Source organism: Corvus kubaryi, unplaced genomic scaffold, assembly GCF_017639235.1.
Source record: "Corvus kubaryi isolate FWS band 111438036 unplaced genomic scaffold, C.kubaryi_AGA036_p1.0 64865, whole genome shotgun sequence".
NCBI lineage: Eukaryota > Metazoa > Chordata > Aves > Passeriformes > Corvidae > Corvus > Corvus kubaryi.
In genome coordinates this window covers 114314-140882 of record NW_024581569.1, presented here as the reverse complement: position 1 = coordinate 140882, position 26569 = coordinate 114314, and the positions used below count along the sequence as shown (strand labels likewise).

Genomic DNA, 26569 nt, shown 5'->3' with positions numbered 1-26569 from the left:
AGCAGCACTTCTGTTGGGGCTGCACCCAGCCACAGGCTTCCTAATTAAGGTTAGTTATCTAGCAGGATACAGCCCTCTGACCTGCTGCTGTTCCTTTCTCGCCAGTTATTCCTAGACATGGCTTACAGAGTCTTGGGAAAGTTGCTGCTGCCCGGCGCATGCCACCTCCTGCAAATTTGCCTAGCTTGAAGTCTGAGAACAAAGGAAACGACCCCAACATCATTATAGTACCCAAGGACGGTACAGGATGGGCAAACAAGCAGGATCAGCCAGACCAAAAGAGGTGGGTAGAGTGAATCTTCGGTAAGTTTTGTCAGGCAGGCAGCAGTGGTTGTGCCCTACTGTGCTTGGTGTCAGACGTTACAGGGATCAGTTCTCTGTTGTCCAGGCCCCTGTAGAGCCAGTGTTTTAGCTTGATCTTTTAGCAACTGCCAAATTGCCCAGAGCTGTTTTCCTGCCTTCCTTCCCCTTTGGTCTCACCTCTTCTGTCTCTGCTCAGTTCCAGTGCGACGGCTGCACAGCTGCAGGAGTCGCTGCCGCAGCAGGGTTTGCAGAAATCTGTCTCCAATTTACAGAAGCCGACACAGTCAATCAGTCAGGAGGTAGGTGCCAGCAGTCTCTGACTGCCACCCTGCTTCCCCTGTCCCCAGGCAGCTTGAAGGCTTTAATTGCCTGTGCTGCCTTGCACTTAAGAAAAAGCTCCTGTATAATCGGTTCTCGTGGAAGTGACTCTCTTGAGTCCCAGCTGCTGTGCACCAGGAGTGTTGTGCTGCAGGTTAAAAAAGTAACATACACAGAACTATATTTCTCAAATGTGTGCAGAAAGTCTAGTTGCAGTCTAGAAAAAAAATGGCTGGAATGTGGGATGGCTGGTTAGCACTTCTAAACTATTCTACTTCGGTTGTAATTCAAACGTCACTTGGTGACAACAGATCCAGCTCTTGCTTCCAGCCTGATGAGACTTGATGGGAAGAGATCTGGTTATGTGGGAGGAGTAGCCAGTGAAAGGACCTGAAAAAGCTGCTGGCAAGCAAGAAGGTGTCTCAGAGAGTGCAAGGACCTGGCCCCATGTGTTGCAGATCTCACACTTCCTGGCTTAAAAAAAATTCCCAACCCTTGAGGTTCAGGGAAATCAGGACAGGAGTTATGTTTTGAAGAGGAGAAGAGTAGTTAGTGCTTGAGAAAGAGTAGCCTTCAAGCTGAGGTGTAGCATGGAACAAATCTGGAAGATTAAGGAGACCATTTGGAAAAATGCAGCAGAACAAAGGGAAAGCTTGATGGGAGTTCAAGTTGGGGAAACGGTGAAGATGGGCAGAGGAGACATTAGGGCAGAGCAGAGAAGAGGATTTTTGCTGTAGTCTTTGTAGTACACTGGAGTGGGGGACAGCTCACTGTAGCCCCAGCTTGAAGCTGTGGAGACCTGTGGTATCTGGGTGATCTGGAGGCCTGAACCATAGCAGGTGCCAGTCAGGAAATGAGAAACAGTCATGAATCTTAACTGATCTGTGTTGGGCTTTCTTTTTTTGCTTTGTTTTGTTTTCAGAGTACAAATTCAGTGCCAGGTGGACCAAAGTCATGGGCACAGCTGAATGGAAAGCCAGCAGGACAAGAAGGTGGTGAGTATGATAAAGAGGAATGGTGTGTGCCTGTTTTTCCCAGACAGGCATGAGATGGGGTGGTGGGCTCCATTTCTTCCTGCCCTCCCTGTCAGCCTGGTGCAGAATGGGAGTGAGGCCTTCTGAGTCCTGTTTTCAGTCTGTGTGGTGTGTCGGCTGGAATGATGCAGCTGAATCAGTTCAGGATGTCTTGCCAGTGCAAGACATTGCTTGAACAGAACGTGTCTCATGGCTGCATTGAACCAGAGCAAATCATGCTCTTGGGATGCAGCAGGGAGTTCTGGGAGGGGAAGGTTCTGAAGGAGAAGGGAAATGTTTGCCCCGGCATGAGAATCTTCAATCAGCCCAGAGCAGTGTGTAATAAAGGTGCAGTAAGCAGAGTGAAATTCGGGGCGGGGGGGGTGGGTGGGATTGGTTTAGAAGAGAAGAAGAAAGGAGAAGGGACATTAGAGAGGGGAAATGTAGGCATCTCCATGGGTAGTAGCAAGGGCATCTTAACCTAACTGGGTAGTCAGAAGTGAGGCTGGAATGTTCTTGTACAGAACTCCTTGGATCCATGATCCAAGGGAGTTGCAGTGGCAGTGGAGCTGCTGCAGGGTCCACCTGCCTGCACATTGGCTGAGGCCTTGCTGTTAAGTCTCCCTCAGTAACTGTGCTGCTAATGGCTTCTGCTTGACTGAGAATCCTGAAGCAGTGTTAACATGAATTGAGAGTTTAGTTGTCTTCAGATGCATCCATTTCCACACAGGAGGTGGTTTCCAGCTGCACTGAGTAGTGCCATTAAAACCATAGTGAGAATAACAGCTCAGTTCCACTTTTAATGTGAACAGACCTGGAACCATTCACTTGTCAAGTGAAATTGCAGAGAGATTTGAAAGAACTGAAGAGACAGCTGCTGATTGCAGAAACAGGGGGGACAAGTTTACCCTAAATTAAATGAGGCCCTTAATTGAGAGGGTGTTTCTTGAAGGCTAAATGTTAAAGCAGAAACTTGTACTTGCCTGAGGTTGGTGGCCAGTGCAAAGACTGTCTTGTTTGGTTAATTGGTACTTTCTTGAGTCTTGCTGTGTAGACCTCCTGAACAGTCATTTTGAAATCTGATCATCTAACAATGTTCTTAAAAGATTTTTTGAAAACTCATTCTAGGTCACACTTAACAATGTAGAGTTCTCAATCCAAGAAAACAGTTGCCTATGTGGCTAAGGGCAGCTTAATTAGAAGATAATTGAATCACAGAAGCAGCAGAAATCTGTCTGAAAGGATTTCTTAGGCCATCCCATGCTTGCACCTCTTTTCTAGTGGCACTGAACAATTGCTTTTCCTTCTAAGCTAATTCAGATATTACGAAGAGGAGAGTCTCTTGCTTTTTGTTCTTTTTATGTCTTAGAAGAGGGCTGCACCCTCCTTTGGAGGGTGTATCCTGAAGAAAAGTGGTCTAATAAATTAATTATGGGCTTCTCCATGCCTGTGTTTTCTGTATAAGGGACATTTGGAGGGAAAAAAAGAGGCACCAGACTTTTTTCAGTGTGATGCTGCTCAGGGTTAGAGTACAAATTGTTAATGGCTGCACATAAATAGTTCTTACATGGTGCAGCCTTACCTGGGGGTGGATGTCTCCCCTGAAAGACACTTAACCTGTGCCGTTCTAGTTCAGTAAAAATCAGAACTCTTCAGGAAGTCTTAGCTACGTTGTGATGTATTTAGGCAATGTCCTTCTCAAGTAATTTCATCTGTCTGAAATTGAGGGTGTTTTGGGCAGCTGTTGCAGAGTCTTCCCTGGAAATTTCACATGGGAGGTCTTGTGCAGTGTGCAAGTTCAGAAAATAAAAATGACTTAAGCCAGTCTGTCTTGACTCTTCAGGACAAGGAAGGAGAAGGATGAGACTCTTGCAAGTCTTCAGTACTCATTGCTGATGCTTCTAATATAATTCTGAAATGCCTTTTTTAGAGAGCATTAGCCAAGTAACACTGAGAAACAGTTCTCAGAAAAAGCAATTCTTTTAATGTCTAATAGTACAGTAATGCTAGCAATTTCCTTTTTTTCAGTGTTATCTTGCCAACAGATTTAGGAGAATTGCTGTGTTTTGTGTTCCAGTCACTGGCAGGTCTTTAGAATTGACAGAGAACTGTTGTTCTGGGGTGACTGATGACTCAGCAAGACAATTTCCAGTGACTAGAAATGAACCTGGCCTGATCTGGCCAGTGATCTGCATCTTGAAAGTGCTGCAGCAGGGAGGAGAGCGTAGCACATCTGTCCTTACCTGTGATCTTTCACTGATACATCGACAGAAATTCTAACAATTTGCTTCCTTGGCAGAGTGGGGTGTGAGCAGAGTCTCAATATAAATGTCAAATACTTGATAGCAGGGTATCATTTATGAGTGATCTTGCAGAATTTATATCTCTGCCTCTGTCTAAGTTCTGTACTTCACAAAAATATTCGGAAGCTGAGAAAGTTCACTGACTTCGTTGAATGTGAGAATAAATAAAGATCCTGAGTGTAGGAGTGCTGGGTGAGGACATGTGTTGTCGTGTTGGTGACAGTGTCTGAGAGTGTTGGGGATGTGAAGTGAGGTGCTGGTACGATAGTAATTTGGGTTTAAATATGCCAGAGGCCCAGATTCCCAGGAAACACATTTCCAGGCTGATCTCATAAGGGAGTTGAAACAGTGGAAGGATCTTCTCTGAGTCCAACACTTATTTGTCTGACAGGTTCAAGGGCCTCAAGCCGACTGTTATCCTTCTCTCCCGAGGAATTTCCGACGCTGAAAGCAGCTGGCGAGCAGGACAAGGTTGGCAAAGAAAAGGGCGCCTTAGATCCGTCGTATGGGCCAGGACCAAGCCTCCGCCCCCAAAGTGAGTGAAGGATTGTGTCTTTCTGCCTTATCCCAGCACATAAACCATTGAGTCTGTTTTGGGCAGGGGGTGCCAGTTCACAGCAGTACCAAGTACTCCATCCTTATATTTCCTTTTATCTTTCTATGAGCTTACACGTGTCAGGCCGCTTAGCAGATGATCAGGTGGTGCTGATGTTCTGTGGTCCAGACAGCCAAGTATGGATTGTCATCTACTACACTGTTTAGTAAAAATTGCTGTGTGATGTTGCAAAGCAGGCCCCTTCCTGGGCGAGGGGAGCCACAGTGAAATTAGTGTGTGGTGTAATGTGGCTTCTCTTTGAGTGTTTTTGCATCTAATTGACCTTAATTCTGCAGGGTAAGGACTGTGGAGATGGGGAACAGAGTTGGTAGGAGTTCAGGTTTATTGGCAAATAAGGACACCACTGATGCAGCAATTACTTAGTACCAGCTGATGCTGCTCCTCTCTTAAGAAAATAAACACAGTTGGAGATTTTTATTGGTCCTTGATATTTTTCTACAACCTTAGTGTAATTAGGGCTTGACCAGAGCACTTGAGGTTTTGAGACTTTCTGGTAGAGTGGCTGCCTGCATTTACAAATATTAACATAGTTAATTACCTCCCTTCCAGATGTCACCAGTTGGAGGGAGGGCGGTGGGAGGAACATCACCTCTGCCACATCTCTGACCGCCTCCCCTGCTGAGCTGGGCAGCAAGACCTCCAGCACTGGAGACGGGGCCCCCTCCTCAGCGAGCGCCAGCGATCCCAAGGAGCCGTCTCTCCGCCCAGCTCAGCCTGTCCGCAAAGGGGCTTCGCAGTTCATGGGAAACGTCTACCAGCCACCCACATACCATGACATGCTACCTGCTTTTGTAAGTGACCCTTTTTCCACAAGTGTGTCCTCGGTTCTTGGAATGTGTGTGGGTTTGAAATCAGCTGAGATGTATTTTCTGGACTCTCGGTTGGTTTTTGGGGCTTGCTCAGGGATCCTTCTCTTGACATGTTTTTAGTTTGTGTAGCACAGCCTTGTTCAGCCCAAAGAGAAGTTGCCCCTTTGCCTCTGGAGCTGGGGAGGGAACCATTAGCATGTGGCCTGTTGGGCAGACAGATATGAAATGTTCGTTTCCCCTTGGTGCGGGTGCCACTACTGTGCACGTGTTGTAACCTCATCTGGGTAAACCTTCCTATGGCAAGGAGAAAAACCAGGCTGTTTTGCTTTGCCTCATTCCAGATGTGTCCACAACAGCCATCCGAGACCCCTGCATCGCTGGACCGAGGGTCTTTCCCCGTTCCTCAGCTTCGGCTTGAGCCCCGGGTACCTTTCAGACAATTCCAAATGAATGACCAGGATGGGTAAGGCTGCCATCACTTTCCCACTTGAGAGGCAGGTTCAGGGTGTGACATGAACCTTAAACTAGGCAAGAGTTTGGGCCAAGGATGCAGTTGCATGTGTGAAGCTGCAGGCACCAAAGGGGAAGCCCTGTTTTTTGCCCAAAGGAGGAGTGCTTTGCTCCAGCTACACAGCAGCTGAAATGTTGCAAGGCTGTAGGCATTGTGTGTCTGAAGAGCAGGGGGACATGGGAATTGGTGTGTGATCCTGGACTGGAGGGGTTGCAGCTCTGATCTGTAAGTTCTAGGAAGTGCGTACCAGGTAGACAAGGGGAAGAAACTGCTGGACAGGGAGAGAAACTCGGATGCATTGTTCATAAGTGCACAGTAGAAAAGGACTGATTTGGTGTTACAAACTTGGCTCTGCATTCTTTAATTTTCTGTTTGCTGTTTCTGACCAAGTCTGTGTTTTCCTGCAGAAAAGAGAACAGGCTCAGCCTGTCTCGCCCAGCCCGACCAGTTCGGCAGCAGATGGAGCGAGTGCCTCGTCCCACCATCATCAACGCAGAGAACCTGAAGGGGCTGGATGAGCTGGACAATGATGCAGATGATGGATGGGCAGGTAAAGTACCTTCATGCTCTAGCTTTGTGTAGTTGTGAAATTGCTGTTGGTGTAAATGATGACACAATGGATCCTTCTGATCCTTCCATCACACTGTGCTCAAGGAACCGGATCTGAAGACTCCTAAAATCTGAAAACACCAAATACAGCAGGAGGAGTAGCACTGTGGGTGCTGGGAAGGAGATTTAGTCCTGCCTTCTCAGTCATGGCATTCAGTATCCAATTGCACACAGCCTATCTTGGTGACTGTCTCCTCATTTGCAGCCCCCATTCCCAGGCTGTTTGTGCTCCTTCTCTGGGACCAGCCCAGCTGTTCAGCAGTGTGTGTCCACACCGCTCCCATAATTTCTTGCTTGATGTAGCTGAAGTTGTCCCTGCTCACTGAGGAGAGGGCTTGGTAGATGACATTAAAGGTCCCTTCCAACCCAAGCTATTCTGTGATTTCCAGGACCAGTGCTGGACATTTGGCTTTGCGAGTAGTTCATGCCAAGCGTGTGTGTCCTGTAATTTAGTGCTAAAGTGGGGCATAAGCTTTATCAGGACAAGAGACCTGTTTCTTTCCTCTCATAAATCCATTCTCCCTTGCTGCCTTCATAGGCATTCATGATGAAGTGGATTATTCTGAGAAACTAAAGTTTAGTGAAGATGAAGAAGAGGAAGAAACTCTTAAAGATGGGCGACAGAAGTGGTAAGAAGTTGCTCTATTTGCACCTACAGTTGTTTCAGTAAAAGTGAACAGTACCAGGGTCTTTAAAGACTTGTCCTAAATGTGGAGTCTTGATCTCTCGGATTTGTTGCTGTGACTTTGTTGATTCTACTGGCCAGTGTTTGAGTGGTCTTCAAGGATATGTGTAGGTCTAGCAGCTGACTGCCAGTTTGCCAGGCTTTTTTCCTCTTCTTTTCTCACCTTTATCCTGCTGCACAATAGTGGAGTTGATCCTTATGCACCTTAAAGAAAAACACATCACTTCTGGTAGCGTTTTGTGATCTTTCCTTTTTATTAGAGTCAGTTGCCTTTGCCACTTGATAAGGCTGCAAGTGCTTCCTGAGGCAAGTAGCAAATGCAATAATAAAGCTATTTATGTGACAGGAACAGCTGGGATCCCAGAAGGCAGCGACAGTTGTCCCTGAGCTCTGCAGACAGTGCAGATGTCAAGCACACCTTGGAAGAAGGAAAAAATTGGAATGATTCAGTTGGTTTGTCCCGGCCAGTCCGGAAAGTGCAGGATTCACAGCAGCCTCCAAGGAAGCTGAATGGCTGGAGCTCTGCCTCAGAGTACCAGGTAGGTTGAACCCACATGGGTGAGCTGGAAGCCCATCTGTGTCCTTAAGAGGCCAGTTTGACATTTTATTGAAAATGGGATGCTGATGAATTTTTCTGTTCTTGGTTTCTATCCACATCTTTATGCATAGCACTTCCACTAGGGAAAAGAAATTGAAGCTGGTGCAGAACAGTGGGGTTGTCAGTGAGAAAATGGAGTTATTGAACCAAATAGCAATAACTCTCCCCAGTAACGGGGATTTGTGCATGAGGATAGAGGGGAGAGGGTCAGAAGGGGATATCCTCAGCATGGGATGCAAAGCTCAAGAGAGAGGAGCTAGCTGGGTCATGATTATGGAGGAATGTTTTTTCTCTGGCAGAAGCCTGCACTGGGAAGTGTTCTCAGGCAGCAGTCCCTCGAGGATAAAGAAGAAAAGGTGCCTGTGAGACAGAAGTTTGTGCACTCTGAGATCTCTGAGGCTGTCGAGAGAGCCAGGAGGCGACGGGAGGAGGAGGAGCGGCGCGCCAGGGAGGAGCGCCTGGCAGCCTGTGCTGCAAAGCTCAAGCAACTTGATCAGAAATGCAAACTGGCTCAGAAGAGTGGGGAGACACAGAAACACACAGGGAATGAAGATGTGCGACCTCCCAGCACCGAGAAAAACACTGCACAAGAGAATGGCCATGCTTTCCGTAAAGGTACAGAAACACTGCCTGCCTCACCCTGTAAAAATTGCTTTTTTTGCCATTGTGCTGATCTCTTACCTGGAGTGGGGGAGTTCCTGGGAGGGAGTGTTCAGAGGGCCCTTCAGCTGCCCTTGAGGGATCTGCTGCTTCTTGCATTCTGCAGAGTATTTTGCATTGGTGAGGAAGGTTGATTAAATAAAAAAAAGCTATTGAAATAAATACAAACTTCTTTAGTTGCTGTGCTCAGTGAGCTGTGCTAGCAGGGGCCTTGTTGGAATGGGCCTCATGAGCTTCTCATGATTGGATGATAATATTAAGTGCTCATGGCCATAGATAGAAAATCAGTAAGTGCTGGCAGATTTAAGGACTAATGGGAAAAGGACTTTCTCCCCAATGCTTAAGCAGAAGGCTGATAGCAAAGGAGGATCTCAGAATTTTATCACGAAAACAAGATGGACAAAACCCTTCTTAGGCTGTCAAGGTAGAGGATGTGCTATATATGGTTGTAATAAGGTTCAGCCATGCAGTCAGGACATGCCCACACCTGTGTATGTTTGGTGGTGGTGGGGCACTCCCAGCTCTGTCATGAGCAGGCTCTTGAAGGCTTGTTTTCTTCTCTGCAGCAACCCCTGAGTTTCACACACAGGATGCCTCTGTTGGCTATCTGGAAGAGGAGACTCCTGCTCCAGCAGCAGCAGCCCAAAGCAGCAGTGAGGAGGAGCTCAGAGAAGCTCCCTCGCCAGCACAAGAATTCAACAAATACCAGAAGTCTCTTCCCCCACGATTCCAGAGGCAGCAGCAACAGCAGCAACAGCAACAGCAGCAGGTAATGGCTGTGAGCTCACAACCCTCTTTTCTGGACCCCCACTGAATCATGGGGTTCTCAACACCATCAGTCTTTGGGCTGGGAGGAGATAAATGGGTTTTTACCCTGGCCTTTTTCAGTACTTCTCATCATGGATGTATCCTGACTGCTTGGGTAGAAAGGCTCTATATGAGCTACATGAGTTTTCCGTGCACCCTGTGATGCTGAAGCTGTTGTGGGTAGGGCTCAGCCAGGTTTGTCACTTGCCTAGGAGAAAAATACAGTGCTGTCAGAAATGCTGACTTGTCTTGCGTGGTTGTCTGGGCATCTCCTGACAGTGGGAGCTCTTAGGACTGTGTGGTTTGTGGCAGAGCTCTGGTTCACAAATGGCATGAGCAGGAGAAGCTGGGGATGTTCTGCTTCCCACGTCCAAAACCATGAGCGCATCAGTGGCTGTCTTGGTGCTTGTGTAGGCCTGGCCCAGGGAAGCTTCCGTTCTTGGGCTGGCGCTGAACCCGATGAACATCTCTTCTTACTCTCTGGCACAAGATGAGCTGCTGTTCTTCAGCACTGCTGCAGTGACTGAATACACAGGACAAGGGAAGGGAAGGGAAAACCCTTGGGGTTCAGCTGCTTCCATTTCACTCGGCGCTTGCTGTGCTCTTACCATTGTTTGTATGGGCAGCCATTTGCTTGCCAGGGCAAACTGTGCTTAGGTTGGCAAGTTGCTGGACTGCTTCTGGACTGGGAGGGAGTTCTGGTGTGGCACGCTTCTCATTCCACCTCCTGCCTTTGCAGAAGGCCGATTCTTTGCTCTCATCTACTACCTGCTTGGGTTTTTTTTCTGTGAGGCTCTTTCAAATAATTGTTTTCTTTGCACCATAAAAATGTTTGGTCTTAAATGTTTCATTTTTGTTGCATTGAAAACTCTCTTCTGGGGCACTGAGACATTAGCCGAACTGCTTTGTGCATCTTGGCTCTTGCCTGACCTTTCAATGCTGTATGTGCCATACGTGCTGTGCAGCTCTGCTTCCAGATGCAGTGAGCCTCTATAGGGCAGCGGGGCCAAACCAGGGGACAGAGGACTCAGGCTTTAGATAATGCTAAGTTAATTGCTATTCTTCATAAAATAACCACTTGAAATGTGATACAATCAACTCTGCCGCAGATCTTAGCGAAGAGCTCACAACTGGCTTTTGCTTGGAAGCTCAGTAATTGCTCTTTTATGGATGTTTCCTGTGCTCGTTGCTCAGCGGTTGACATTTTCATGATTCAGATGTACAGCAGCAAATGCTGCTTAATGTTACTCTTGAAAAGAGGTGCTCTTAAAACAAAAAAGAATTGGATGTCTTTGCTGTCATGCTAATAATACCACAGGTCATTGCTGCTGGAAGAACACGAAGTTTTATTTTATTTTCTCTTACCCTCTGTGATGTTAGTATGTATGAGTCAGTGCATGTTTTGGCTGGCTTGTATTGCTGCTTTAGTAGCTCTATGAAAAGAATAAAATGGAAAAGTTTTGGTTTCACGAAGGAAATATTTTCTCCAAGGTACCGGAGGACTAGATAATGTAGATATAATCTGCGTTTATCAAAGCCTTCCTTGCTGTAATGATGTCTCAGATTCAAAGGTCTCTCTTTTGCTCTGCAGCTGGGGATTGGCTTTTTTAATAAACAGTTACAGTATCTGACACTTGTAAGCTTAGCAAAAAAAGATGGTGGCAAGTTTGACACATAAGTAGATGCATTTCATGTTAATTGGAGCTGTTTAGTGTTTGAAAGCTTTCTTCAATACATAGAACTCCCTTCAAATATATATTCTTTTTGGATCTTCAACAAAAGTTAAATGTCAAATCAAATTAACATCATGACAGTCCTCAGCTAAAGGAAGGTGGACTGGCCATGTGGGAGATGTGGAAACAACCTGCAAGTGCCAGCCTGTCTCTGGAGGATGCACAGGAAACACTGTAAAATATTAACAGCTCTCTTAATTTGGTTTAGGTTGTTTTTATATAATCTGTTCAGCTGACAGGGGTGGAAGTAATATATATACACACTAAATAAATTTCAAGTTTCATTTCCTGAAAAATGTGACATCTTCTAAAGTATTTGGTTCCAGTTAGGAAGTGGTGTTTGACAGGAAGCTGTCCTGTATTCATAGGAGTGTTGAGAAGATGCAAATTGTGATCTTAAAGCTGATCTGTTGTTTTTGGCCACATAGCCTGGCCCACAGTGGTGTGATAGTCTGGCTGCTCTGGTATTTACAGAATTAACAACTGCCACATTCCCAGTTGGTAGTGAATTGCCCCTCTCTGCTCCCCCTCCTATCTGATTAGGGATTGAGCCTTTGATAGATGGCACGTGTTTTCCTTTGCTTGACCAGTATGTCAGTGTGATTCCTGGCACCACAGCCATGTCCAATGGCCCATCCTCTTCCCTGCAGGAGCAGCTGTACAAGATGCAGCACTGGCAGCAGCAGGTCTATCCTCCCCCGTCCCACTCCCATCCCCAGCGGACGTTCTACCCGCCGCACCCACAGATGCTCGGCTTTGATCCCCGCTGGATGATGATGCCGTCCTACATGGACCCTCGCATGGCCCAGAGCCGCACCCCCGTGGATTTCTACCCTTCAGCCCTTCACCCTTCAGGTGAGGTGTTGTCAGTGCTTATCTTGGCTGTTGAGTTGGTTCATATCTGGAAAGTTGGTGTGTCTCTTAACCTCTGTCCAGACTTTGCCTTCTGGCTGGTATCCATTCTCTAGGGATGAGAAAGTTGGTTGAAATGCACTGCAGTGAGAGACCTTCCCTGACTGCTTTGTGAGCTTAGCGGATGTGACTGATCTTGCCCCTTGGAGGAAAGGGTAGCAGATCCACTGGTCTCGCCTGTTGGAGAAGAAGGATGAGTTTTGGAGTTACTGTAATCATGTGAAATCTTAATAGACCCCCTTTAGGAGATGTGATGGAGAAACCCTGTAGTTCCTGAGCTGTGTGCACTATGTACCTTCCTATCTTGTTACTAATCTTCAAAGGTGTGAATGCAAACATCAGGATGTATAAATCATTCCCTGGAGTTTGTGGGTTGCTTGATCCCAAGCCAGTGATGCTGTGTAGTGTCTATGTGGGTTGGGCTCTGAGAGCTATGTCATGTTCTGTATCACTCCAGGTGTATTTCCCAGCTGTGCATTTTCCAAGCACAGGCTCCCCTTTACAAGAGAGGTTTCCATGGCTGCAGTGGCCTGCTGCCTGAGAAGGAAGGGGGAGTCCAAGCTAGGAGATTGTTAAATTCTTCTTGTCTGTGAGATCCTGGTGCTAATGGCATGAACTCTGTCGTGAGCAGGAATTATGAAGCCCATGATTCAGCAGGACTCCATTGGTGGGAGCAGCTGTCGGTCTGAAGATCAGAACTGTCAAGCAGGGCAGGCAGACAGGAAAACTGCTCCCTTGGATCCTGTGCCAGTGTGGGGCCAGGACAGCTACACGTCTCTGCAGAGCAAAGGATACTCCCTGTCACATCAAAAACAGGCTGACAGCATGAGCATGGAGGGGCTGCATGCCAGGTGAGTGCAGAATTCCCCTGTCCTCATGCATGCTGCCATGGGAGGTGCTGCTGTAAGTCATCTACTGAAAAGTGGGTGTAGAGCTGACCTGAAAGATGTCTGTGAACAGGCCCAGGTGCTGATCTGGGAGCACCCTTACTCTCCTGAGTGTTTTTGCTGTAGAGGTGTTTACAGACTGAGCTATTCAGAAATTCTATATCTGACCAGCTTGGAGCCTGTTCAGAGGGAGAGGGGGACTTGTCACCTACATGGGAAAGGTATAAAAAACAATGAGGCAAAAATTTTGATGCTTTCTAGTTTATCTCCTACAGTTTTTGGACATTCTAAAACCAGTTCTTTGTTTTCAGATCTCCATGTTGTTGGAGGTAGAATCTCCCTTTATTTCTTAAGTTTGCTGCCCATCATAGGGACTGTTTTCTTTATCATGCATTGATTTAACAAACCAGGCAGTACAGCTTGGGGCCACAGCAGCTCTGCCCAGCGTTTTGGTATTTATAGGTTCAATGCCTCATGATTTAGCATAAACCCCAGTCTATTTCTTTTCACCTCTTGTGTGCAGCCTGGGCCCTTGGAGCTGTGCTGTGCTCTGCATTACCTGACTTTCCTTTGTTTGTTGTTTGTTTCATTCTCAGGAATGAAAGTTACTCTGCTTCTGGAAGACCGGAGAGTCTGAGCACTCAGCGAGATCTCTTTGAGGAGAGAGGGGAGGAGTATTTGAATGCTTTTGACAAGAAGGCCCAAGCAGACTTTGACAGCTGCCTGTCTTCTCAGAGGATAGGCCAGGATCTCCTGTTTCAGCATCAGGAGAGCGTGCAGGAAGCCTGTACTGCTGGCAGCCGCCATGCGAACCTGAGGTGTTCGCCCCTCGAGCCTGATTTTATCCAAGCAGAGAAGAAGCCTGAATATAATGGTTGGGATATCAGCCACCATCAGAAACCTGCGGAGACGGCAGCAGAAGCTGCTGAAGAAGTGCCCCGGGATGAGCAGTCGTTCAGTGCTGACCCATGGAAGAAAGAAGGAGCCAGTACCAAACAGGCCACTGAAGAGACAGCAGAGTGGGCTCCTGAGAGCCGCAACACCAGCGGGCAGCACCAGGAGCAAATGGGGAGGACACGGCGGTCGGGCCCCATTAAAAAACCAGTCCTGAAAGCCCTCAAGGTGGAAGAGAAGGAGAAGGAGATGGAGAAGGTTAAACTGGAGGGAGAGGACAGCTCACGCCCACTGAAGGAGAAGGCAGCTGTTCAGAAGGCAGAAAATGAGTCAGATGACTCTGCTGCCTTGCTGAACTCCACACGTTACCTGCTGGATGACAAAGGTTCTTCCCAAACCAGTCTTGCACGAGAGGCTGAGAAATCCCAAGAAGAAGAAGAGGAGGAGGAGGAGGAAGAGAAGCCAGAAAGAACCTGGGAGAAAAAACTATCCAGAGAGACCAGTGATCTCCCTCCCACTAAAAGAAACAACTGGATCTTCATTGATGAGGAGCAAGCTTTTGGTGGGAGAGGTCAAGGGCGTGGGCGAGGGAGAGGCTTCAGAGAGTTCACTTTCAGAGGCCGAGGCACAGTTGTGAGCAGCAGGGGTGTCTACAACAACCAGAGGAGCAGCCGGGGCCGAGGGCTCCGGGAGTTCAACCAGCCAGAGGACTTCCCCAGAGGCAAACCAAGGCGCCGGATTGCCAGTGAGACGCACAGTGAAGGGTCAGAGTACGAGGAGCTCCCCAAACGTCGCCGGCAGAGGGGCTCGGAAAATAGCAATGAAGGCTCTGTGCTGGACAGGGAGGACAGTGATTTGAAAAAGGGAGACTTCAAAGAGTCTTGGAGGTCCAACAAAATCTATTCAGATGATCACAATAGCCTGGATCCTAAGATGAGGGCTCCAAGAGCCTTTGGGAGATCGCTGCCACCGAGACTGAGCAACTCTGGCTATGGGCGAAGGGGGTTCCTGGGTAAGGAGCCCAGCCAGTGGCAAGGCAGGAGTGGGGGAGGAGGGTGGCAGGAGTACAGCCACACATCTCCATCAGACGCTTTTGGGAGCAGGCAGCAGTCTGACAGGGACTACATTCAGGACTCTTACAAACACACGGATTCTTTCTCCAGCCGGGTTTTTGATGAGAGTCATCTGGATGACAAAAGGCACTTTTTCCAGGAGGATTACTCAGCGGATCAGGAGAACATAGAGAACAGGCCCTTCAGGAGGCGGCGTCCCCCCCGCCAGGACAAGCCCCCACGGTTCAGGCGCCTCAGGCAAGAGAGGGAATCGGTTGGGCAGTGGAACCCCGAGGAGGGAGGCCCCAACCTGCTGCCCAGCCAGTGGCCAGGGAGACCCAAGCTGAGCCCTGCAGAGAAGAGCAGTGTCTCGGGCAGACGCTCTCCTGAGCTGTCCTACCAAAACTCTTCGGACCATGCCAATGAGGAGTGGGAGACAGCGTCTGAGAGCAGTGACTTCAGTGAGCGGCGAGAGAGAAGAGATGGAGTTCCAGAGAGTGAGAGCCAGCTGGAAGGTGGCCTTGGCACCGGGAGCTTGGGAGAGAAGAGGGAACTGGCAAAGAGGAGCTTCTCAAGCCAAAGGCCGCTGGTGGACAGGCAGAGCCGCAAGGCTGAGCCAGCAGGGTTTGCAGAGCAGTCCGTCAGGACTGGGGTGGGAGCAGCTTCCAGATACGAGAGCCAGCAGAACGGAACCCTGATAAAGAGCAAAAGGTAATGTTGTTTTCTGATCTGTTATCTGATACGCAGATGTTGAAGGAGTGGACATACACCCCATGCATTTTCTTCTTGTCACTTTCATTCGTGTTCTACTGACAAAACTAAATTGTTTTCCTTCTTTCTGTGTAGGTCTCCAGAAGAAGGAGGAGGCCTTGGCAACACCAGTGGTGGGAGCAGCCATTCCATTTACAGCTTGGATAGGGCCTCCCATGTGAACTCAGAGAGTGCTGAGGGGCCGGGTAAAAAGCCAGAGAAGGAGCACAAATCCACTGCGCAAAGAGCAAGTGAGAAGGGAGAGGCCTTGTCACAGTTTGAACTGAGTTATGGAAGTGAGTGTCTTGATTAATTTGTTTCTTTAAGAGGATAACATTGTGGCTGACTTCCAAGCCAGACTGATTCAATCCACTGCAATTTTTAATATCAGATTAGGGCCTTTTTTCCATTCGTTTACAGAAATGAGAAAATTCTTGTGTATCTGAATAGAAAAACATGGAAGGTAAAATTGTTGTTAATTTTTAAACGCAAACTTTTCAGCCAGATCTGACAGTGTCTCTAATGTTTCTTCTATTGAAAGTTTGTGTTGAGGGAGAATATTTCTGTATTTCTTTCTAAGATGCTAATGTATTTTGGGCTTGAAATTTATACTGTGTGAAGGAAGTTGAGAGAGCATCCATAGAGGGGAATTAGAGGCTGAGCTAATGGCAGGGAGACAAGAAATGAGTATCTCTGAAAAGAGAATTACCTGAATTATCACACAGCTCCCGTTCCCAAGTTCTCCAGCTGAGGTGTGCTCATCTTGAAGCAGAGGAGACAGCAAAGTCCTGCAAGATAAAGTGGCTGGTAGATGTCAACAGACTATCATGATTTTGTTTTCAAAATGTAGCTGTGATGTTGCTAGGTGAACTTATTGTGGCATGGATCCTCTTTGGAGTGCACTGTTTAAATTACTGCTATTGTAAAGCTTTATATGGACATACATGTGCACTGTATTTTCCCCTGTGTGCTTTGTTCAGGTACCATCATTGATAATCGGGTGTCGAACACAGCAGAAGAGAATGAAGTTGGTTCCATGGCAGGGGAAGGCTTCATTGAGGTTCTTACTAAAAAGCAGCGTCGTTTGCTGGAAGAGGAGCGAAGGAAGAAGGAACAGGCTGCTCAGGTGAGGAATGGGAGGCAGAAAAGTTGGATCTTTTACATGGTTTGGATTGCAGTCAGAAACAGGGCCCCAGAAAGCGTTTGTGTGAACAGAAGAACGTACAGCTGACACTGCCAAAGTAGTATAGATCCTGTATTGGGCCCCAGAAACATATTTAGGGCCGCTGGTCTGAAAAGGAGAGTTGGATTTCTGACTATTCTTGGCTTGCAGCAGAACTGTTAATTGGGAATTAAGTTTGTAGAGTGGTCTTCATCCAAAGCAGCTTGGCTCTCTAAGCCAGCTGCTGGCTGTAGTTGGTGGGATGTTGCGCAGCAGGAGCAGTGGGGGACTTTGCACTCTCACTGTGTTATTGCCAGAACAAAATCTCACACTGCAAAAGGTGGCTCTTTCCAGCCTTGTTAGACTGGGAGAACCTCCCAGTCTGACACCTGCGCCTTTCCCGTCACAGGCACCAGCCAAGGCCCGCGTCCTTCAGTCGCGCATTCCACCTCGATTTGCTAAGAAACAGAACAGCCTGTGCTTGGAGCAGAGTGATGTAACAGTGTCTGGAAACAGCCTGGGCACAGAGATCTGGGAGAGCAACAGCCCAGGTAAGTTTGGGTCTCTTTGTTCCAAAGGGTTTCACAGAGGTGGGGAGTCCTTGAGTGTGCAGCAAGGATGGGGTTCATGGTTCAGAGGAGACAACCCTCTCCTGTCTGATGCTGGAAGTGGCAGGGGGAGCTGGCAGACATGTGCAGTAGCATCTGTTCTAAGCTCTACTGTTCAGCCATCTTGCTCCTGTTGCTGGCCATGTCAGTCTCCTAATCTATTTCTTTAGTCTTCGTTTCATGTCAAGATCCTACTATACAGCATTTTCTAGCTGGTTGGGCTGGATCTACTTGAGGCTTCTTTTTTTTTGCTTTCCTACATTTTCTCATCTCTAGCCCTGTACAGCTAGTGCCTCCCTTGTTTCTCTCTGTCCTGTCTTTCTCTTGTTGTCATGTTCCCTAAGAAATCTGCTCCCTGTTCTCTACTCTCACTCCTCATACCCTGTGTTCTCTGCTGCGTCATGTCTCAGATGTCTGGGCAACACTTAACTTTCTGAGGTGGTGAAAATACCCTTTCTCATGTCTAGAAATGGAAGGTTAATGGTGTCATGTGTACAGAGTGTGCTCACAGCTGTGTTTCAAGCAGCTGAACCTTGCCCTCCATTCTTTTCCAGCACTTTCTGTTCAATCTCCTGGCAGTGATTCCTGGAGCAAGCCTGTAAATACCTTTAATGGTACCGAGTCTAGCACCACTGAGGTAAGTGGCACCTCATGTGCCCTTCAGGTATTGTGTGTTTAAAGTATTAATGCAGGTGGCTTTTATGCTTCTCATTGCTCCATCTCTGCTTAGTGACTCTCAGCTCTGCTTGTGCCATTTTAAACTGTCTCTTTGCAGTTATAATTTGAGCTTGATGCTGTTCAAATCTTGACCTAGAGAGCCAAGCACTGCTTGTGTGAGGGTATAAATCTGGAGTAACTGTGGTAGAGCTATTCCAGGGTTGTGCTCATCACTGCATGCAGACTGTGGTCAAGGAGGGTGGAATCCCATAGGTCTTGTTTGTGCCTCATGCCTGTGAGCAGTGTGTAGCTGTAGCCTTAATGCAGGGAGGGCAGAGGAGTTCCAGAGTGTTTCACCTCTGGAGACCAAGAGTTCAAATTTGGCTTGAGTCACATGTGAAGTGAGTTTGGCAGTCTCAGCCTAGTTGCTCTGTGGGACACTTTCTCCTTACTCTGAAGCCATGGTCTGGTTGGTGCATCAGTTCACCTGTCTCAGGGCTGTATAGAACTGAAGGAGCAGCCAAGAGGTGCTGCAGGTCAGGCCCAACTCCTTTGCAGTTAACCACGACGGTGATTTGAAAAGGGGACATGGTCTTGCTGTTTTCGGGGATGTTCTTCCTCGGTGGCGCTGGGTCGGAGTCCGGGGCTTTAACACATTTCGTGCTTTGCATAGCAGGGATTTAAAGGCAGCCAGGGGGATAGTGGCATTGACTTGAGCGCGGAGTCTCGGGAATCCTCCGCGACCTCCTCCCAGCGCAGTTCTCCATATGGCACCCTCAAACCAGAGGAGATGAATGGGGCTGGCCTGGTGGACCCAAAGCCTGACTGCCAGAAGGAGCAAGTGCAGAAGCAAACTGATAAAAAGGTAATCTGGACTCGCAGCCAAGCCAGAGCGCAGAGTGAGAGACCTTGTGAAATGGTTGTGTTGTTCTTGATAGCATTTTTAAGGCTTGAGGTTGGGTTATTTGGTCTTTGTGTCTCAGCCTCTCTGCTTTCCTGTTAAGGATTCAGATCAAGGCTCAGGACAGAACAAGGAACACAAGCCTGGACCAATCGGCAACGAACGCTCCCTGAAAAACAGAAAGGGTTCGGAGGGAACGGAACGGCTGGAAGGGAATATTCCCCCTGTTAATGGGGTGGAAATTCACGTGGATTCTGTACTTCCTGTGCCACCCATTGAATTTGGAGTAAATCCTAAAGTGAGGATGGAATTTAATTTTATCTTCTTGGTGATTTGATCTTGTTGAGACATGAAAGTGGTTTGAGGCAGAAGGATTATTTAGAGGAAGCTTCCAGCTGTAGATTTGCCTTAGATTTCATTACTGACACAAACCAGGTACTCAAGATGTCCTGGCAAACATGAAGCATCCACCTGGAAATACTGTCCCAAGGACCAGCCGGGGTGGTAACAGAGATGAGGGACAAAATTATGGCCAAGCTTTTGTGTGCCTCTGGGGGTTGCCTGCTGCTGAGCGCTGAGAAGTGTTTTCTGTTCCCAGCAAGGCTTATGGAGGCCAATCTTTAGTTTGTAATGTCATGATTCAAGCTAGAGTCATTAACCATGAAGAGCAGATGGGTGGTCCATGGACCTGGATTTGAATTTTATGTGTTTTGCCTTTTCAGGACTCTGACTTCAGCTTGCCACCTGGTTCTGCCTCTGGCACTGCAGCTAACCCTGTCACCAAATTGCAGGATGCCTTGGCCAGTAATGTAAGTATATTTTTTCTTCTGGCATGGATTCATTGGAGGTACTCCTCAGGAAAACCTCAGATGCTTCCAAGGAGAGCAAGCATATTTGCATCTGACTTCACATTTCATGCTTAGGCAGCACATGTCACTAAAATCCAAAATGGAAATCTCGAGGTATCTTGGTAAAATGAGTGTCACAAACTTAGAAGTGATGCAGGGAGCAACTTCATTATCATTGTGACCTGTGTAGAGCCATCTCTGAGATTACCAGTCTCTTCCCCTGAGACACACAAGTCTTGGACACGGCCATGATGCAGATAGTGGCATGTTTAGACCCTGACTGCCCAGCTTCCTCAGAAGGTCTCATCTGCCACAGCAAGGCAGAGAACTGTAACGTGCTGGTCAGGCCTTTTTGGAGGTTTCCCAGCTTATTCCAACCATCTGGGTATTTCATATTCTGTGTGAAAGAGTGAGCACACTGAAAGCCCAGCTGGTAGCTCAACTGTAGACAGCAGTGTGAGACACACACAAAGGTGCTTTTGAAATGTCTTCAAGTTTCTAGGTTGTTTGGTTTTGATTTTGGAGATTTGTCTTAAAGGGTGTTTCTTTTCAGAAATGCTTTTTCAGAAACAGATTTTGTTTGAAACTTAGGTAGTTTCTAAATACGGGGCAGGAGAGAGAACTCTTCTGCAAATGGAAGTTACTGATCAAACTGATTTTTTAAATGGAAGCTGGTATAGTTCAGCATAGAAGGGTGTCTTTGCACGTAAACAAAGCTTCCTTTATTGCAAGAGCAGAATGGATCCTGGTTGAATGTGGTACTTGGCTCCTGCAGTACTACAGGGGACTGAAGTCTTTGAGGTGCAGTTCCTGGAGCTGCACAGCTGAGCCTCTGTCAGCCTCGGTGGCTCATAACATTCTCCTAAGAGTTCACAAGTATTCACCTTTTACTACTCTCCCCTCAGGCAGGGTTAACACAGTCCATTCCCATCCTGCGAAGGGATCATCACCTCCAGCGCTGCATCGGCCTGAACCCCATGTCCTTCCCCACTGCAGACCTTACTCTTAAGGTAAGGAAGCTGAAGGTGTGTGCATACCATGTCTCTGTGAGCAGAGTGGTAGGGTGGGGAGAGCTTTCCCAGAGTGTTTTGTTAGGTATTGCTGAACTTGAATTAGCTTCTGTAAAAGTTGCGCCTATGTGCTGTTCAGCATGAGTGCAGGGGTGTGTGTTTCAAGGCTTGGATGCAGGAAGTCCTTGCCGATTGTAGAACCAGTGCAACAGAGCTTTCCTATTTCAGTACTGGGTAAGGTGGCTGCTCAGGGATCCTGGGAAGCCTGGTGGTGTAAAGAGAGGGAAAAGCCAAACAAAACCCACCCAAGTGTACAAACAAGAGCAACAACAAAACCAAATAAACCAAAACAAAAACCACCTCCACCCCAAACCCAAGAAGCTGAGCAAATACCAAGGGGTTTGAGTATTTGTGAAGGATTCTTGCCCATTAGAAATTGTTGTGGAACCCCGTGACCTCAGACCTGTCAGCTTTCTACTATGTCTAGACTGCAGTGAATTTGAGCTCATAGGACACAGATGAGCAGCTCTGGGCTTTGGTGCTGTCCTCCCCATTTGAACTGTCTGTAGTTATTGTCCTTTGTTTCCATAGATGGAGTCTGCTCGTAAAGCTTGGGAAAACTCTCCGAGTTTACCAGAACAGAGCTCCCCAGGAGGTGCAGGCTCAGGCATCCAGCCTCCTTCCAGTGTTGGAGCTTCCAACGGTGTCAGCTACAGCTCTTTTGGTGGAGTTTCTATGCCTCCTATGCCTGTGGCATCTGTAGCACCTTCTGCATCTATTCCAGGTACCTGCAAACTGCAGCAGCATTGGCATTGTCTGGTTGCTATCTGGGAGTCATCCTCTGGTTCTAGTAGATGAGAGCATGGTGAGAAGAGCTTCCATGTAGAGTAACTGGCTGGCTGGCTGGTGTTTGACAGATTCTTAACAATTCAGGCAAGACAGAGAGAGTGACTGTCTCTCCACTTAGAAGAATGTGACTGGTCTAAGCTTAATACAAAGACAGCTCTCCCTGTGTAGTGGCAAGTCTCTCTGATGTCTCAATAGATCTTGCTTACCCTTTACTGTGTGCCCAGTAGAATAGAAAGAGAGAGACCTATGGCTGAGAGGCTTCAACAGTCCCAGTATCAGTATCAGCCATTCCTCTGCTTGTTTTGCCATTGAACACAGGTTCTGAGCACCTTCAGCTCTTTGTATGTAATAACAACAGCTGGCTTACAGCTCGCAGAACTCTGGGAGGGGGGAAGAAAGCTTAACTCAGTCATGGTAGTATGTGTAATTAATGTAATAATTGCTTTTTCCTCTGGAAAGAGGAAATGTTCTGGGATTCTCTGACTCCTGGGTCCCAAAGGGCTTCTCATGTATGCACTGTCTTTCTCATGTCTCAATTCAAGAACAGAGTGAAATGTGTAGTGACTCTGTTACTAGCTTCCACTTGGTAAACAGATTGTTTCAAGTCAGGTGATTTCCTTCCTCACCCACTCTAATCTTGCTGCTTAATCCTGTGGTTGAGATCTGCACAGAAGCACAGGAGTGGCTAGCGGGTGCCACCCTTGGGGTGAATATGGCTTTTAGATCTCCTGTGTCAAGGTCTTAAATGCCGTGTTTGCTCTTTCTGTGCCTCTTAGCTGCAAAGATGAGATGGTTGCAGAGCAGATTTCTGGCATTTAGTTTGGAGTACAGGTTACCAACTTCTGAACTGCTAGTGTCTGACTCTTTTGTGGAGGTGGGAAACCTGGGTTTACATTTAGCCTCTTAGAGAAAGGTATGATTAATTCTCAGCAATCCTGCTATTGCTGATGTTGTTATGTGGAGGTAGGAGCTTTGCAGACTCTTCTGAATGGGTACCATGTTTGTGTTGACTTGCTGAGAGGTAGGAAATAGTATTGACCTGCAGATCTCTGCAGTCTACTGTGTCTGTGTCTCCCTTGTACCTTGAATTTACAGCCTGCCTTTTCTGATGTCCAGGTAACCATATTCCACCCCTGTATCTGGATGGCCACGTGTTTGCAAGTCAGCCGCGCCTGGTCCCTCAGACGATACCTCAGCAGCAAAGCTACCAACAGGTAAGGAAGCAATACAGCTTGCAAGTGGTTTTTCAAGGATTCTTCAGGGTGGCACTTAAGAAATGAGGAGTAACTTTTCCCTTTCATAGCCCAAAGGAACTTAAATGTGGCTCCCTTTAGGTTCCTTGAATGCTACTTCCCAGTGGGTGTCAGAGGTTAGTAAAACTGAAAGGAGGGAATTGAGGAGTTTTTCCCCTTCTGTACCAGTGCTCTTGGACTGGTTTTAACTGAAGCAGATGCTGAGCCTTGTGTGAGATGAAGTGACTTTCAGTAAATTCCCCAGCCAGTCAATAATGATTAGTAACTTCACTAGTAAATAGGATGTTGGTAGGGCTGGGGAGAGCTCTTTCAAGGTAGAGTACAGGCAGGTGAGACCTGGGATTGTCAGTGCCTGCTTTATGTGAGGAGCATGTTGGTTCCTTCGTGTCCATCAAATGCCTCTTGCTGGCATCAACCTCTGGGTGCCTGTGCAGTGTCTTCTTCCCTGGCAGTGCTGCTGTTCTGGGGAATGATGCAGGGCTGGGTAAAGGCACGGTGTAGATAATTGTCACCGCAGATTGACTCATGCAGGAAACTGATCGGTTTTTAACCACCTTGGAGAGTTTCTGGCTTCTCTTGTACCTCTCAGTCATATTCATTTCTTCTGCAGGCTGCTGCTGCTCAACAGATTCCCATTTCCCTCCACACATCCTTACAGGCCCAAGCTCAGCTTGGGCTGAGGGGTGGTCTGCCTGTTTCCCAGTCCCAGGAGATGTACAGCTCCATACAGCCCTTCAGGTAACTGCTTCCAGTTTTCCTTTCCTTGTGGCTTGCTCTCTTATGTTCCTGATTTCTGTGTACATTGATCAGATACTCCACACTCATCTTCCCTTTCCCCTTTGTTGGACTGCTGTTCCCTTCCCCTAATAACAGTGCCAGTGTAGGGAGCATGAGAGTGAAAAATGTGAATTAGTACTTAGTGCCTCAGAAGCCTAAACACTGAGGTTTAAAAAAAAAAATCCCTTATTTGCTACAGCTGTTGGAATCTTTAACTTCTCATTTTTTCCTGGTTTGCAAAACTGCTGCAGGCTTTTGGTACCCTGAATCCTCCCTTAACTGGTAATCCACAGGTGGTTCCGTGGGATATTGAAACATAAATATTAGATACTACTCAATGTTGTTCTGTTGAATATTCCTGCAACACAAGGACGTGGTTGTAAAAGCTTAAGAGTGGAAGTAAAAAACCCTAGTAACTAAAATGGAAAGTGGCATCACAGCTTATTTCTAAGCTGTCAGTTTAGTTGTCTGAGAACTGATGGCAGGCCAGATAAGGTTTGGCAGGGTGTGTTTGTACAGTCTCCAAAGGTTTTGTGCATAATGACTGAAGCATGTTTTTCTCCTGCAGGTCTCAGGTGTATATGCACCCCAGTCTGTCCCAGCCCAGCACCATGGTCCTGACAGGAGGCACTGCTCTGAAGCCTCCGTATTCCGCCTTCCCAGGCATGCAGCCCTTGGAGGTGGTGAAAACCCAGTCTGGGTCCCCCTATCAGCCCATGAACGGAAGCCAGGCACTGGTTTATGAGGGGCAGATAAACCAGGCTGGTATGGGAGCCTCCCAGATGATGGACTCTCAGCTCACACAGGTTAGGAGCAGGACTGGCGAGCCACTCCTTTGGTCCAGGCTAATTCACAGCCACTTGTTTCTGAGAATGGGTTGTAACATGTCTGTCTGAACTAAACGCTTTGTAAAGAGGCAGAAGATGTCCCTGAGACACTGTTTTGTGAACCATGGTTTCACATATGCAGCACCTTATTTAATGAGATGGTTGCTAATGCCTTGTCTGTCCCTGCTGAGATGTCATTTTGTAACTTGGAAGTCAGACCTTCCAGTGCTGCATGCATAGGAGGCCATGATGCAATGGTTGTCCTAAAAGTACTTCTTCTGAGAGCCAAATCCCAATCATCTCTCCCATCACCTCAGCTTCCAGGGCAACTAGGAACTCGTATTAAAGGCTCATCCGTCTTCTCAGTTCATTTGTCGTCCAAGTCTTATTTACAACTTCTGCTGATCTGTTTGGCAGAATTCTAACAGGAATTTCAATGTGTGAAAATGTTTTAATAAAGCATGGTTCACATAAAAACATTGAATTCTACTGTGAGCATAGCTGTGTTTGTGGGCATGTGCTCTGATTCTCTGGAGAAATTTGATAATTTTATTAAACTCATCTTACGTTTATCTTGTGCAACTTGTTAAGGTTTATTTTTTGTTTCAGAGGGATTTTTATGTTGTGACTGACGTAAAGAGTTAATCCTGAAAGTAACTTAGGTGAGGAGGAGAATACTGGCAAAGTAAATATTTGAAGAAATGCTTTATCCATCATAAGCGAGTAACTTGGTTTCTTTTGCCAGCCTTAGATTGGTTTATATAGTTATTCCAAAGTGTTGATAGAACCTCCCAAATCCAGCAATTGTGCGAAAATCTGAGGAAACAGGAGGCGCCTCAGCCCTGAGCTACGTTGTCTTTTGTAATTGCTCTTAATTACATCCATCATTGGTTTGAAGCTCACCACAAAACATGGAGCTGAGGTCCCCATTGCTTTCTCTAGAGGTCCGATCCTCAAAATGTTGTGGTGTAAAAGTGTAGGAGATTTTCTGGCTTGGGCAGCAAACACAAAAACAAAAGCACGTGACACTGCGCTGTCTGACACTGGCATTGTATCAAGGGAAAACAGACCTGTGAAGTGACCATGAGGAAGACTGGGAAACTGGGCTCTAGGAATGGAGGAAAGCCCCCATCCAAGGGCAGTTATGTTAACTTGATGGCATGTTATAAACCCAGCTGATAAGGGTGTTGGCAGCACTGCCAGAACATCCATTTCAGTGTGAAAGTCCCTCCGTTACAGTGATTTGAATTTATTCTGTGCCAGACTGCGCTGCTTGGGAGCTTCCTGTTGGCAAGGCTGTGCTGTCAGGGTATTGGGAGGCAGCATGTCAAACACGAGACTGTTACTGCCATTGAGGTAACTACATGTCCTTGTCACACAGCTGACAATGCCTGTGCCTGGCTCCCAGCTGCCTCTGCCCCGCTACGGCTCTGGCCAGCAGCCCCTGCTTCTGCCACAGTCCATCCAGCTTCCTCAGGGGCAAAACCTGCCTGTAGGAGCTCCCCGAAGAATCCTCCCTCCTGGATCCCAACCTTCTGTTCTTGCTGCCAGCAGGGAGGTAAGGATTAAGTCCTGGTGCTGCTCATGGCATTCAGTAACCCCTCCTGCGTTGAAGTTTTACTTCTTGCTTGTTAAAGGGGAGAATGGCTTGTTTGGGATCCTTAAATATCCAAGCCAAGGATTGCTGTTAAAATGAAGGAACCCTTTTCCCCTCATCTCCAAAGTGCAAGCCAGCAGTTTTCAGGTTTTGCTGCTGGTCATCATTCTGTTTCCAGGGGGCCACATCCTGCCTTGATCCAGTTTGGAGTCTCCAGTTTTATTACATGTTTACACAGGTTTCCCCAGAGTGCTTGAGGGGTGGTGAGCTCCAGACACAGTTGGAATACTGCCCAGATATTTCACTCTGTTGTGAAGCTTGTCCATTTGAGTAGGTATATTAATGTCATGTCTGGTTTGATGGATTCATATAATGAGTTTGTCTTATTACAGGGGAGAGAGAGCACAGCAGTTAACTTCCAGGTTCTGTATTTGCTTGTGCTGCTGGCTTGGTGCTTTAATACAAACAGATTATTTCACTTACAAGCCTCACTTTCTTCACCTGAAAAATACTACTTCTTTTAATGGGCACAATGGGGAGAAGGGCAAAGATTTGGCTTGAGTGTTTATATGAAGTAATGAGTGATTTGTAAATGCAAAGATGATACTCTCTCTCACTCA

At 47.2% G+C, this 26569-nt stretch overlaps 1 protein-coding gene and 1 non-coding gene across 11 annotated transcripts in view; both read left to right on the top strand.

The window, feature by feature from the left end:
* LOC121672695 (protein PRRC2B-like) overlaps window positions 1-26569 on the top strand; it is a 45799-nt gene that overhangs the window by 14435 nt on the left and 4795 nt on the right. For 5 of the 10 annotated variants that reach the window (XM_042045451.1, XM_042045452.1, XM_042045457.1 and 2 more), the window contains exons 3-29: window positions 106-283; window positions 500-602; window positions 1544-1616; window positions 4329-4472; window positions 5103-5344; window positions 5704-5825; window positions 6281-6423; window positions 7021-7111; window positions 7514-7706; window positions 8065-8380; window positions 8992-9194; window positions 11616-11820; window positions 12509-12728; window positions 13361-15421; window positions 15557-15756; window positions 16441-16586; window positions 17032-17173; window positions 17785-17867; window positions 18561-18752; window positions 18892-19086; window positions 19511-19597; window positions 20542-20646; window positions 21238-21430; window positions 22612-22709; window positions 23359-23486; window positions 24094-24331; window positions 25734-25910. In XM_042045451.1, coding sequence (XP_041901385.1) covers window positions 106-283; window positions 500-602; window positions 1544-1616; window positions 4329-4472; window positions 5103-5344; window positions 5704-5825; window positions 6281-6423; window positions 7021-7111; window positions 7514-7706; window positions 8065-8380; window positions 8992-9194; window positions 11616-11820; window positions 12509-12728; window positions 13361-15421; window positions 15557-15756; window positions 16441-16586; window positions 17032-17173; window positions 17785-17867; window positions 18561-18752; window positions 18892-19086; window positions 19511-19597; window positions 20542-20646; window positions 21238-21430; window positions 22612-22709; window positions 23359-23486; window positions 24094-24331; window positions 25734-25910 — 6278 coding nt within the window. Of the gene's footprint in view, window positions 1-105; window positions 284-499; window positions 603-1543; window positions 1617-4328; window positions 4473-5102; window positions 5345-5703; window positions 5826-6280; window positions 6424-7020; window positions 7112-7513; window positions 7707-8064; window positions 8381-8991; window positions 9195-11611; window positions 11821-12508; window positions 12729-13360; window positions 15422-15556; window positions 15757-16440; window positions 16587-17031; window positions 17174-17784; window positions 17868-18560; window positions 18753-18891; window positions 19087-19510; window positions 19598-20541; window positions 20647-21237; window positions 21431-22611; window positions 22710-23358; window positions 23487-24093; window positions 24332-25733; window positions 25911-26187 lie in introns of all 10 variants that reach the window. The other 5 variants (XM_042045454.1, XM_042045458.1, XM_042045459.1 and 2 more) reach the window with 4 other exon arrangements.
* Window positions 21671-21753, top strand: LOC121672698. The gene has a single exon (XR_006018945.1). It is a non-coding gene; the product is annotated as a small nucleolar RNA SNORD62 (small nucleolar RNA).